Genomic DNA, 13657 nt, shown 5'->3' with positions numbered 1-13657 from the left:
TTATCGATGTCACCATTTTTACGGCACTGCACTGTGTAAAGTCTATATAGGCAGACTAGCGATGCTTGTAGAAAGCTTAAAAATGTTGCAGAAGGGTAAATAGAAGGAGTTTCACCCACTCCTATCTATGTATCCCTCACTTTAACAGGATCAATTTTGATTTGCTATATACCTGAACCAGCGTATGTCTCATCCAATAAAATAACATTATTACAAAAGAAAATCTTGAAGACTAACCTTTTTCCACCTCATTGAGATTAGCAGCTTGCACAACAAAGCAGAAGAGACAAGATACAACACATTTAGCCAACAAACTACTAAACAACAGACTAATGCAGACAGAAAGCACGGAGGCACAAAAAAAGGTCTGTGTACCTTACAACTCCATCAAAAAAAGATAAGAAATGAGATGGTTCTGCATTATCCAAGAGCAAACTACCATGTTCTGCTCAACTAATCACTGTGAGTTTCATCTGATTATTAACACCCGATAAGAGCCGTGCAGGACTTCCTAAACTTAACATTGACCTGAAAGGACAGGAGCTTTGGAGGAACCCTACCGAGTTGGCTTGTGGACTCCTGTGGAGCTGAAAGTGAGTTTGGGCACCTGGGGCAACTCATTTTTTTGAGGGGGGGCTGCATAGATGTATGTATCAAACATTATCTTTGAACTAAAGGCATGGACTAATGCATGGATTATTTTAACTGTCCATTTATATTTTTTACTGAGGTACAAGGGTATATTTCTCAGCAGTACCTATCAAGTTCACCAAGTCCATTTTGAAAGCTCCATATGAATTTTCATCTTAAGAACAGAATGATACAGATAAACAGAATGCGCCTGTAATAACAGTGTACAAATAAATACGAGAAATAAACTACGTTATATAAATGGATTCCCTCTTACCGGTGTATTCTGGTGGGCAAAGACACGTGTAATTGTTGATTCCGTCTACACAAGTTGAGTTATTCTCACAGTCGTTATCTTCACAGTCATCAATGTTCACCTCACAATTTTCACCTTCAAAGCCGTCTGCACACGTACACCTTTTACAAACAAATTCAAAGAGGTGAGGAATAAATGCCACGTAGGCGCACAGTATTCTATTTCTCCAAGTAAAGAAAACTACCCTGGTAAAACAATTACAATAGAGACAGTGGTCTGCAGGACTTCACAAGCTACAGGGTGAACAAAGTGTTTTCAAGAGTCAATATACATTTAAGAGAGAGAGAGAATGGACAGATGGCCCATGTCTGTATGCATGAACACATAGTATGACATTCACGCTGAACTAAGTCAGTGTGTAAAGTCCAAGGAGCTTGGTTTACAACCTCAAAGGATAATGTATCCACAAGGCAACCCCTATGATGATAGAAGGCACGCTCTGCGCAATGTTATATGATGGAGAGACCTTTATCATAGCTCAAAACACCAACCAGTTTTAGTTCCAAACGCCATTTTTAAGATGAAGCAATCAATATACTTTAGAGGAGTTGTAGGAATGAACATCAACATTCTTTATCTCAATATGCAGTGTACTCTTAGTTAAGCTTTTAAAAACACAGAATCAAACTTAGTCATTTGTTAACACTATTACTCAAATTTAGAAAATGTTGTAGATGACAAGTATGACAAAACAAGCAAATGATGAAATAGATTAAACTCATACCAAAATTCGTCTTTCTCTCCTTCCTTTAAGTGGCAGGTGCCACCGTTATTACATGGGTTACTAATACAAGCGTGGATCGGTATGTCACAATCTTGCCCCTGTAAACCAAAGGTTTCACATATTTAGACATTGTCTGTGGACACTCTACATGTAAAGTCTCTGGAACCAAAGTCAAGTTTAAGCATCCCTAATTATACACAATTACCTTAAAGCCATAGGGACAGGTACACTTGTAGAAGTCAACTGGGTCATTGGTGCAAGTTCCAGCATTTTTGCACGGATTGGATAAACATGGGTTACACTTGGCCAGAATATTGATGTCAACAGGTCCTAAAAAAACAATAAAAAAATACAAAATATTCATAAATATTGTGCAGAAACATAACAGCACGGGACAGGAACATGTAGGAGAAGTAGGTGCTTGAGATTAGGAGGCCATCCTGAGACACACACATAAGGAACATCGGAAGGTATGTACTTCATCTCTCTGTAACGGGGTTAAGAACCTTACCTGCAACTGGAAAACCACAAGGCCCTGGAATTTCTAGGGCAAGGATTGTAAAAAAAGACCAGAAAGTGAAAGATGGAAAGCCTGTTAGAAGGTTTCAAAATAACTTTAAAATGAAATAATAACAAGAGAAATAGATCATAGAGTTTGAGATCATTGTTTTCCTCCTAAATATCTCCAGATGGCCATGGAAGAGAACGCAGGAAGGACACGTTTTTCATGTATTGCAAAGCATCATACTTAATATTAGTTAATAGTGGGGGCCCATTAGTAACTAAAAATGTTGTCCAACAAACATAAAACATTAACTGCACGCTCTGGGAATTTTAGAAAAAAAATATTCTTTAATACATTTAAACACATGCACTTTTTTCTGCTGCTATGGCAACACATGTCTTCAACCTGAGAACAGTCTTTCCTTGTGTCAGACAACAAAAGGTCTGAATTGGTCTTTTAATGTATGAAACTTACAAACACGACAACACGATTTGATGATTATTTATGGGAAATGCTCGGACATTCAAAATAAACTATGCTAGTCTTCATGTATGTATTATTATATGTATATTAATAACCTGATTTAGTAATTTAACACAAATTGCTCATTTTGGTTGATGCAATAAAGGAAGAGCTCTAAGGTTCTTGAGTTAAACCTTCTTTCTAGGCTTCTAGAGAATACTTTGCTTCCTGGTGGCTATGTTAAAATAATAATTATAATAACAATAATAATAACAATAATAATAATCTAAATATAAAATATATATAATAAAACATATATAACAAAAAAAGTATAGGATCTTACCATTACATGTGAACTTTTTAGAGGGGGTAGTCAGAAGAAGTTTATCTGCCATGTCTCCAGGCCCAGCACATCTAGCAATTCCAGGCTCTTTGTACTCAGATTTGACCCATTCCGAAAGCCACTGCAGGTTACAATCACAATGCAAAGGATTTGCCCCAATGGCCCTGAAGTGAGAACATAAGAAGCACTTCATTTCAATACAATCAAAGCTGGATCTGAATCACAGGAAATTGTATAACATGACGATTTACTGCATTATGTCTAATTTAAGCCTTTAAGTGGCTACATGCCTTTGGGGTTTATTCACTAAAGAGTTAAGAAGGGTTTGCAAGAGAGTTGTGGTTCCAACACCTTACATTCACAAAGCATCCTAAAAGTCCATTACTGGAAAATTTCACCTCCAAAAATGCATAATTTTAATCAGCGAGGTGACTGTTTTTGAAGCTGAAGCTCACTGGGGTTTATAATGTAAAGTGAAGTCAATGAGATAAAGCTGCAGCTCTCCTGCAAACTCGCCTTCCAGCTCCCATTTTAGTGAGACAGCGAAGGGGTTAAAACATGACATAGCAGACTATGTAAAGCATTGACAGGGTTACCTTTATATGATTTGTATTGCGTTGTAATAAAGCAATAATCAAAACCATAACATAATGTTCAGATTATGCAAAAACAAAAAAATGTATGTATCCACATGGACGGTCCTTTAACCCTTTGAGTATTAGGTTGGAAAGGTCAGCTACCCTTTAATATGACTGGGTTATGTCAAGAACATTAAATCTGCAACTGTGGTACATAAAAGCTCTAACGGCAAAAAAAGGAGAAAAGGGGACCAATTCCAGTATTCCAGTAAGACCTGGATTAACTAAATAAAATGATTACATCACACAATAAATCTCATGAAGATTATTAGAGCGGGGGGGGGGGGTTATCACATAATAAATACTGCATTTCCAGAAATGTAAGGCCTATGGTATATAAACATAGACTTGCAATGAGAATACGGAAAGTGCTTTCCCTATAAAACTGACAGATCTTGGCAGTCACTTAATAACAGTTAAATAAAAGGGTATCACATGAGCGTCCAGGTGAATGCGTGTGCTAGAACCGTAACGCAGGGCCAGAGAAAACGCTAAATGCCGTTTCAGTATCCAAGGAAAGCAAAAAAAAGGAATTGGTTATTTTGTATTTTCCAAAACGCAGAAATATCGAGCGACGGATTCCCCAACTTACAGATGTGACAGGGAGGAAAGGTCGTTAAACGCCCCTTCAGGAATGGAGGAAACATCATTACCATGCAGGGACCTACAAAATGAAAGCATGTGTTACTGGGACAAGTGTTCACGCCTCTTGGCGTTAGATTGTATCATATGAAAGAATAAAATATTTATTTGGTGAAAAACTAAGATAAAAGGTTATAAACGTCAATGTTGCTCTGAAAGGCCTTACCTTGGCTATGGTAGCTAAATTAATTAGGAAGATTAATCCATTTTATTTTCCAAGATTTGGCCTTTATGCTAAAGCCATCCTCATAAGACACACTACACTTTTTTCTTTTTGATTGAAGATTCAGAACAAAAACTCACTTTAAAAAAACAACAACCAGGATCTCTTCACTTTTCATATTCAGCCCTTTGGTTACCAAGGATGAGCAATGGCTTGGCCTTTCATATAATATATCAGACATCTTACAATTATTGAACTATACATAGACTTACAAGAGTCTCAGAGAATTCAAACCATCAAACGCTCGGAGAGGAATGCACCGGAGACGATTGTAACTAAGAATCCTAACAAGAGGAAGAGAGAGAGAATAACCATGAGAGGGTGCACACATTAGTCAGATTTTGAACAATATCATTAGTTAACCCTTCCTTATTTATATATTCTGTAACATGGAAACACATTCAGAGTGACATTAAGAGTGATATCTTTAATATCTGTACAGATAAAGTAGGCTTGTGAGCAGGACTCTCTCCACCTAATGTATCCGTCTGTCTTAGTCTGTCAATTCTCGTCTTGTCAGACCCCTTGAATATATGTATTGTATTAAGCGCTGCCTAAATTGTTGGCGCTATATAAATAAAAGATAATAATAATAAAGTGTAAAGCAAATGTGCATTTTATCACACACTCACACAAAGGTGCGTGTGAAATATCTGAGCCATACTTACAACGTGAGAAGCTGAGTCATGTTGCTGAAGCTGTGGTTGGAAAGTGTGCTGATTCTATTGTTGCTCAAATCACTAAAAAATATAAACCACACTGTAAATTCAAAGCCAACATTTGGGGGTATAACTGGGAAAAATATCAAATTATCAGCCGAAAAGTGACCTTTATTGTGATTCTGGTCAAATGAACCAAAGTGGTGGAGAAGGTGCCTCACAATGATCAGGATAACTATTTTAAAGGTAATGTTTTGATACATACAAGACATGTTGAGAAATACTTACATAAGCGTTAAGTGCTTATAATTAGACAGTTCTTTTGGAACAAGAGGGAACTGGTTTCCATCCAAATATCTAAAATAAAAAATAGAACAATAGAATATAAAAAAATCTTAACTTATTGGATAATTCCCGTAATTTAAGTCAAAGTGACGATATACCTTGATATATCTAGCTTATCACCTGCTTAGACAAAAACATCTGCTAGAAGACATTGGGGGTCATAGGGGGTTATACCTTGGGTGCCATCGCTGGAAGACCAAATGGAAAGATATTTCACTTTGTCCTACCCTCAACCTGGTGCTAGAGAAAATGTATGGTTTTAAAGCACAACATTCGTAAAGATGTACGACCTACCGTATATAAAAAAAAGCCTAGTCATTGGTGATCCACAGCGAGTTTCAACTCCTATCTGATTACCCAGACTTTACCATATTTGAATAAAATGAGAACAAAATGTCATTTTGAATATTTTTAACTTTCTGGAATGTGCTAAAATATCTTTGTTCATCAAATAGATTGAGATTGATTTAAAAGAAACTATAACATTTATGTAAAATTAAATCTGAAATACGAGTCTGACAGGTAGAGTAAATAATAAAAAGAACAATCCCGCTGATAGAAAGGTACATTGATCATAACTGGCAACATTTACCTTTCTTTGCAGTTTTAATTATTTCCTTCCCCTCTGTATCTACTTTCCTATCCAGGATAAATTAAATCATTTTTGTTGGCTCTAAATCAAATAAACCCATGCCAAATTCTTCATGCCAAGCTTTATGACATTCATTTTTCTTAAACTAGTCTACAAAATGTTGGGCCTATGTCATGCTAATATGTCATGATACAGAGTTTGAACAAAGTGTTAATATATTGTGAACCACCCATAGAGGGACACCTGATTCTATATCAACTGATTAATGAAATATAAAAAAAAAATGGTTGGAAGAACTTGACTACCCCGCATAGACCCCGAACCTCAACCCCATCGAACACCTTGGGATCAACTGGAATGGACAGCCAGGCTTTCTCATCCAACAACAGTGCCTGGCCTCACAAATCCCACAGAAACACCCCAAAATCTTGTGTAAAGCCTGCCTCAGAAGAGCAGAAGATGTTATAGCTGCAAGGAGGGGGACCAACTATATATTAATGTCTATGTATTTAGAATGCAATGTCATAAAAGTCCCTGTTGGTGTAATGGTCAGGTGTCCCAATACTTTTGTCCATATACTGTATCTCCTGTGTGTAGCTGGTGGGTGTGGGAAGGGGCAAACGCCTATGGGGAACATTCTGCAGAATCCTCCTTTACATTTGCAAAAGGCAAAATACACAATTTAAAGGGACCACACAGCTATCATATGCATTAAGATCATATCCTTTAAGATAAAATAATAATATCTGTATTCGAGTATTACTTACAGTTCTGTGACTTCCTTGGGGATGCCTTTGGGTAATGTTTTGAGTCCTTTGTTACTGCATCGCACCACTGTATCCAAACAGGTACACTCAGCTGGGCACCGCGAAAGTGGCGAACACGTGTTATCATCATTTCCTGGTGTTTAAATTCAAAATACATGGTGAAAGTTAACACCTGTACACAGTGTCTCGTGCTAACATTCAGTAATCAGTTTTGCAATATGCATGCTTTACGTTGTAGTCATGAACCACAAGTGTGGTTGTGTACATGCGCATCCTGGGGGCAAACAAGCAAGGTAAATATGTCTTACGAAAGCAGCATTTTTGCCATTTTTCTGTCCCAGCTATGTTTCAGCTGTTGTTGAACTAAAGCTAGCTCAGGATTAGCAGAAATTCTAATATGCCGAGTTGAAGATGCAGAATGTTAGAGGCAAGATGGTTTAGTACCTTGTTTTAGCTCTTACCGTCATCGCAGGTAAAGTCTTGAATTGCCACATCTTGAATAGGGATCTCTTTTAAGAAGTAGGGCTTTTGGCACCGAGGATTTCCTGTTACTATGCGTTTCTTCCGGAGCCAATCTCCCAACCAAGCCAGGTGACAATTACAATTAAAAGGATTTGCCAGAAGATTTCTAAAACGTAACATAAAAAAACAAAAACTTCAATGCAAAACCTCCATAAGGAAACAAAGCAACGGTATTTATAGCCATTATTATTTATTATTATAAAGCTATCTCGCCATACTCTAAGATCGGAATACTGCCACCCAATAGCAAATAATTCCATGATATACAATTGATCTCACTATAGAATTTCATGCAGAAGACAAAAGGCAGTTACTGCTGTTTCAGTAACAATTATACTTATTCCACGTCGAGGTTATACTATCCTCTTCCAATGCAATAATCTCATAAAGGCACGAAGGTGGAATCCTTTTTTATTATTGGATTTTAACTGACAACTGCAATATCATTAATTTATCATCTGCGGATTCCCATCTCTCAGCTGCTCCTGGGATGGTTTTCCAATCTAAGCTGACAGGCAAGTTGATTACATGCCACTTATAAAAATGAATTTACCTGCTATTTCTGATACCTTTGACATCTTACCACTTTGTTTTTGTCTACTGACAATTCTGCCCTTCATAAACATGCCATCCTTAATTTGCCCAAATTAGTCTTTAAGTGCACAATGTCACAGTCCATGCGGATAAAGGTATAACAAACACAGTTCACATATCTTTCAGGGATAGCGTGTTTGCTGAGTTTCATTCCTATAGTGATTTTGTCAAATAAAACTGGTTTTACATATGAAAATGTTGTTGCTTAACCCTTTATCAGCTGTAGCTGTGTTTCTAGTGAACTAGTTCTACATCATAGCATCAGCAGAAGGGACAAGAAAACTTGAAAATAAAAGAAACGGAGGATATATTCCCATCTGGAAGTTCCCGACTAGAGGCTCTTTCTTATGACTTATGAAGTGTCAGCAGCTTTAGCTGCCCATAGTGATTTTGCTTAAAAAATAGCTTGTTCTACATTTACGCTTGTGAAGTGTGTGTTACTCCATCAAGCAATGCCAGACTTTGGATGGCCGTACATACAACATCAGCCATCATTCTTCTTGTGTTCTTTATTATGGTAACTTTTCTTGCCTTTTCACAATAACAGTTAGGCTTGTGGGAGTAAAGGGAGCATATTTTTAAAGTATGACATATCTGCTTTGAGGATATAGCCCCCTGCAAGGACCTACTCGTCATTTCATCACCCTAAGATTTATAATTAAGTACAACTGAGTTGAGAAATAGCACAGAATAAAAACCATAATTTAGTAATAGTTGGCCACGGAGAAAAAGATTGTGTATAAAAGTAATCTGAGTTTAATGCGTGTCCTACTTATAACTGATTTTAGTTAGTCATTTTCAGGCAATCTTGTATAATCATATAATAGCGTGTTTTAACATATGATGAAGGTCTATACTTACAGTGTGGACAAAGAATGCAGGGTGTCAAAGGCACCGGGGCCAACGGTAATGATCTGATTGTCATACAGCGATAACAAACGGACCGAGCTCAGACCGGTGAAGCTGTCATTACTGACACAGCTAATGCGGTTACTTCTCAGCATCCTGAAAAAGGAGGAATAAATAAACAACATTATTTTAAGGAAAGGAGATCCATTGGTAACGACAAAATTAATTTTAGCATCTCTGGCCTCAGATGCCAACATCGTTATATGTATTTTACTACAAATTGCATTCATGAAGATAGAGCAATAGCCATGCATTACCATTTTGCTAAAATGTCTGTTTCCTTTTTATTAAACTCATGTCCAACACATGGGGAAAAAATCAACCCCATCAAGGGTTAATGCACATAACACTCAAAAGAGGCAACAGGTTCCCTTAGTCTAGGCCAGGGGTAGGCAACCTTCGGCACTCCAGATGTTGTGAACTACATTTCCCTGGATGCTTTGCCAGCATAATGATTGTAAGAGCATTATGGGAGATGTAGTCCACAACATTAGGAGTGCCGAAGGTTGCCTACCCCTGGTCTAGGCTGTCAGTGAGTGTTCTGTGGACCCTGTCTCCCACCTTCTGTACTATGCCACATATGTATGTTATGTGATGTCCCATACAAGCTGAGCATGGCCAGGTTCAACGCTGAAAGACGGCAGTTTGCATACTTGGGAACTCTCCAGTTTGACCTGGAGTCTCCTGGAAAGCTCTTCTTCTCTGGGTCTCCGGGTTAGTGTCCTCTTATCCAGCAGGGGAGGGGCGTTTGGCCCACTTTATTCCACTAACCACCCACTACAAGCTGTCCGGGGCTTACCCTGCCCCTACACAAGAAGAAGTTAGAGTTCCAGGTAACATACCCAAGGAAGTTCCCAGGCTTTGTAAGACCCTTCTGATAATCAACAGTGATTCATGCTCAAAAGCCTTGTGTTAGCTTTATTTGGTGTTAAAATGGAACAAACTAACTACCGGTATCATAAGTCACACCATGAAATTCTTGTAGAAAGCTAGAGACAACAAAATCACACGATGTACATACAGCGTTTTTAGTCCATCCAGGCCTTTAAACATCTTGTAGCGAACATTTTCCAAGCGGTTGCTGGTCAGTATTAACTCGTTGACACCACTTGCTCCTTCAAATGCTCCTTCTTCAATATCAGTAATCTTGTTGTTGCTTAAGTTTCTAAAAATAACACATAATAAGTATAATAAGGCCTCAAAATAACACTTAATATACATGAGATTCAGTGAACAGTGATTATAGAAAGACTATTTACCGGTGATTAAAATTAGAAAAAGCCTCTCTAAGTTCTCAATAATTAATTTCTTTTTATCCAATATAAAAGAGCTACATTATTTACACAGGGCAAATATGCAGTCGTCGAATAACATTATATTCTGTGAAAACTTAAATTATTTTTAAACCAAAAATATACACGATGGTGGGAGTTCCCCTTTAATCATAGGTGGGTTTGTGCCTATAACCAATATGTCGTAATACTTTACTTTTGTGTCTCTGTCATTTTAAATTAACGCCTGAATAAGGTTTCAGCTACGTTCAATAAACAAAGTTTATACAACAATATTGACCTCGGGCAATTGTAGCTAAATTGTGACCAGCCCTAGAAGTAACGAGATGGAAAAACGAGCTTCAGAATAAGTCAACATACAATGTGACTATGATGAATTTATAATATATAAATACGCCGGAATATGCTCCATCTAAGATTTTTTTTTTTTTGCTTTCAGAGTTTGCGCAATTACATAGAAATATGTATGCTGACATTAATTTTAAAAATGCTACAAGCAGTGAATCAGGAAAATAAACACAATCCATTTTTTGACCTTGAGATTGAACGCCATAAGCCAAGCTAAACATTTTAATATAATTTATGCTTTCAAAGGCCTTTTTGATCTTCTTTTTTTTTGGAAGACCAGTTTTAAATTTGGATTTTTTTCCTCTGGATAGCTGACGCTGACCTGTTTAGTGAACGTGAACTTATTTTCTCTGTAGGTCGTAAAAGGATACAAAAACATAAGTTTAAATATAGTCTAACTGAGAAAGTTAAGATCTGAGCACTGGAAATGACAGTAGCCTTAAGGACAGGAACTAGGGGTTGAATGGACACAGATGACCCGTCGAGTCGCCAATAACTTAGCTTCAATGTTTTTTCTAATAGCCTTCTAATGAGGCATAGAATCAACGGCATGCACGTAATGTTCTGAATACTGGAGAACTGTATGGTTTAGGGAACACACTGCAAGCACCGAATACTTGCCAGCAACCTGAAAGGTCTACTAGACAATACATAGTGGTCAATTTAGACAACACTGATATGTGTGTTCTAGTTGGGTGTTGTGCTGGAGCCAAATGGTCCTATGGCTATAAGCAATGCGCTGAATATATATGAAAATGAATAATAAGAAGGCGTTGTGTAAGTTTCAAATGGCAGGCATACATTTTCCGAAGCTGGGGAAGCTTCTTGTAGATGCCGGTAGCTTCCAGGACTGTAAACTCGTTGTTGTTGAGACGTCTGCATGGGAAATAAAACAACAAAACAATCCAGTGATGCAATTATGTATGGAATTTCCATTATTTATAGGTTATTTAAGGTTTAGAACAGTTCATTCAAGTTCCTTAATTAATAAGCAAAGAGAATGGCTTAAACAAAAAATAACCCTATATACAATTTTTTTAGAATAGTCCTTTCATGCAGTGGAGCTTCAATGGGCAGAATTTATTGTCCTTTGCTCCTTTCCAGAATTTGAATGCAACGGGTTTAGGATTTCAATTTAGATTAATATGAATATAGTATCCCATAAATTACGGTACTCATGATCAACAAGTTTGTTGAATATTTTTGAAGTATTGTTTATCTCAGAATTTTTAATCAGAGAAGCATCTTAAATGATCTCATAATTACTCACAGCTCAGCGGTATACTGGGGTATATGATCAGGGATTTTTGTGAGCTTTTGGTTGGAGCAGTCCACGGTTGTCCCCTCGCAACGGCATTTTTCTGGGCAAGCCAAGTCCGCAAAACAGTCCCCGCTCAACTTAGCCCTGTAGTCTTCTGTGCCTATGGAATATTTAAGAAACTAGATGTTATAAAAACACATTGGGTCAATCTATTAAGTCTGTTGTGTCTCAAGATCTCAAGGCATGGAAGATGGTGGGGTAAAAAGGTTAAGGTGAAAATTTGGGTTGCTTTCCTCTACTGGGACAAACGTCAAGGTTTGAGCACAGACAAAGGATCCACGCTGATATGTGCTGGAAAGTAAAGCAATACAATCAGGTTCACACAATGGGATCATACAAGTCATTAAAGCTTTTCACAGCTGGTCTTGTTCATTGAAGAGTCTACAGCTGTGTCTACCAACAAATAAGCATCGCACAACTTGGTGATCTTAAAGTTGCTAAATGATCTTTAGAAATTTTTGTGTAAAATTAGAATTTATATCTTTTTACTTTCGCGGACACCAACAGTGCATTGATTTCATTGGCAATAATGCGACCATAGGAAGCTTTTACAATTAGATTGTGGCACCACATTGACATGTATGAAAGGCGTCGGTGGTGCTCTTCCAGAAAAAACTCTGCTCTGGAGACTAAATTCTACTCCCTTCTAAACCTCGTTGATGAAGGAAGGTAGCATTGTATTGCTATGCAATAGCTTGTTAACCCCTTCCCCATGCAATGAGGCTTAATTATTTCACATAAGCACAAGCCTCAGCAGCTTGCCATGCTGTAGAAAGCCGCGTGACGTTCCATGGTGCTTGACAGAACCATGTTTTACTCATACCTCACAACCACATGGTTAGATCAAGCACAACAGAAAATCTCGCTTGGTTACCATTAGTGCATCCATTAGACCAAGGACAGGACCAAAGGAAAAATAGAGCCAGGAGGAAAAGGTAGGAACTGTAAAGGATAAAAAAAGTATGACAACTGTATGCTGCAGAGCATTCTTAACAGGAAGTGCACTGCTATGGCAACAGTACTGGAAGGCCAACTAAAATCCTTCGAGGTAAAGGATAGACAGACAACCTCTGGCAATCGAGCTGCTGCCGTGAACATTAACTTCCTTGGCTGGTGTGAAGGAAGCTGATGTTATCTGTTATGTGTTATACCTGCTTGATTGTCAGAGACTGTCCGTACATATGCTTTGGCACCCCGAGGATCAAACAGGAACACAAGAAGAGGAAAGGCTGAAAGAAAAACTATGCTTTTCTTTGGTTTTCCTTGACAATAAAACCAGACTTGGATAAAAAAGGATTTCATGTTTAAAGCACCAGTTCTACTAAAGCACGGGTGAATATCATGTTTGATCTTTAAGGACAGAATGCAATTTTCTTTTATTTTTACCACTTAATCGAGAACTGTGAATGTCATAGCTTTAACATATATATATATATACGGTATATTTAATTTTGGTTTAAAAAAAGCTATAATTTGTGATTTTGCTTTGCAATTTGGAGATACTTACAATTTTAATTAAGGGTGGCAAGGTTGGGATATTAACTGTCCCCACTCCCGCATTACAAAGACTGCCAGAAGTAAAAGTAGAGCATTAAACTAGCAAAAGGGGAGGGATAATTTAAGGAAAATAGCCTATGATGGCCATTCGCATTTCATACACATAAGGTGAGCTTATCTAAATTCATAAATACCATTAAACGGGTTTATTTATTGCATGGTATTGGGATTAGTGATTAATCAGATTTAAGTGTGGAGTAAACAGATGGACAGGTGCTTACTTTTGATCTTTCTAGAAATAGAAAATGTCTATAAATGTTTCCTATAA

At 37.5% G+C, this 13657-nt stretch overlaps 1 protein-coding gene across 4 annotated transcripts in view; it reads right to left on the bottom strand.

The window, feature by feature from the left end:
* Nucleotides 1-13657, bottom strand: part of LOC149281319 (slit homolog 2 protein-like) — a 146592-nt gene that overhangs the window by 12169 nt on the left and 120766 nt on the right. For 3 of the 4 annotated variants that reach the window (XM_089499421.1, XM_089499423.1, XM_089499422.1), the window contains 14 exons: nucleotides 11782-11932; nucleotides 11313-11387; nucleotides 9893-10036; nucleotides 8824-8967; nucleotides 7308-7474; nucleotides 6847-6979; nucleotides 5431-5499; nucleotides 5152-5223; nucleotides 4696-4767; nucleotides 4211-4282; nucleotides 2981-3144; nucleotides 1876-2000; nucleotides 1671-1768; nucleotides 908-1047 (listed from right to left, as the gene is read on the bottom strand). In XM_089499421.1, the coding sequence (XP_089355547.1) occupies nucleotides 908-1047; nucleotides 1671-1768; nucleotides 1876-2000; nucleotides 2981-3144; nucleotides 4211-4282; nucleotides 4696-4767; nucleotides 5152-5223; nucleotides 5431-5499; nucleotides 6847-6979; nucleotides 7308-7474; nucleotides 8824-8967; nucleotides 9893-10036; nucleotides 11313-11387; nucleotides 11782-11932 (1626 nt within the window). Of the gene's footprint in view, nucleotides 1-237; nucleotides 265-907; nucleotides 1048-1670; nucleotides 1769-1875; nucleotides 2001-2980; nucleotides 3145-4210; nucleotides 4283-4695; nucleotides 4768-5151; nucleotides 5224-5430; nucleotides 5500-6846; nucleotides 6980-7307; nucleotides 7475-8823; nucleotides 8968-9892; nucleotides 10037-11312; nucleotides 11388-11781; nucleotides 11933-13657 lie in introns of all 4 variants that reach the window. The other variant, XM_089499425.1, reaches the window with a different exon arrangement.

Source organism: Sceloporus occidentalis, unplaced genomic scaffold, assembly GCF_023333645.1.
Source record: "Sceloporus occidentalis isolate IW3139 unplaced genomic scaffold, rSceOcc1.0.p SCAF_135, whole genome shotgun sequence".
In the NCBI taxonomy this organism is placed as follows: Eukaryota; Metazoa; Chordata; class Lepidosauria; order Squamata; family Phrynosomatidae; genus Sceloporus; species Sceloporus occidentalis.
Note: the sequence above shows the minus strand (reverse complement) of the source record. Positions and strands in the feature narration are given on the sequence as shown.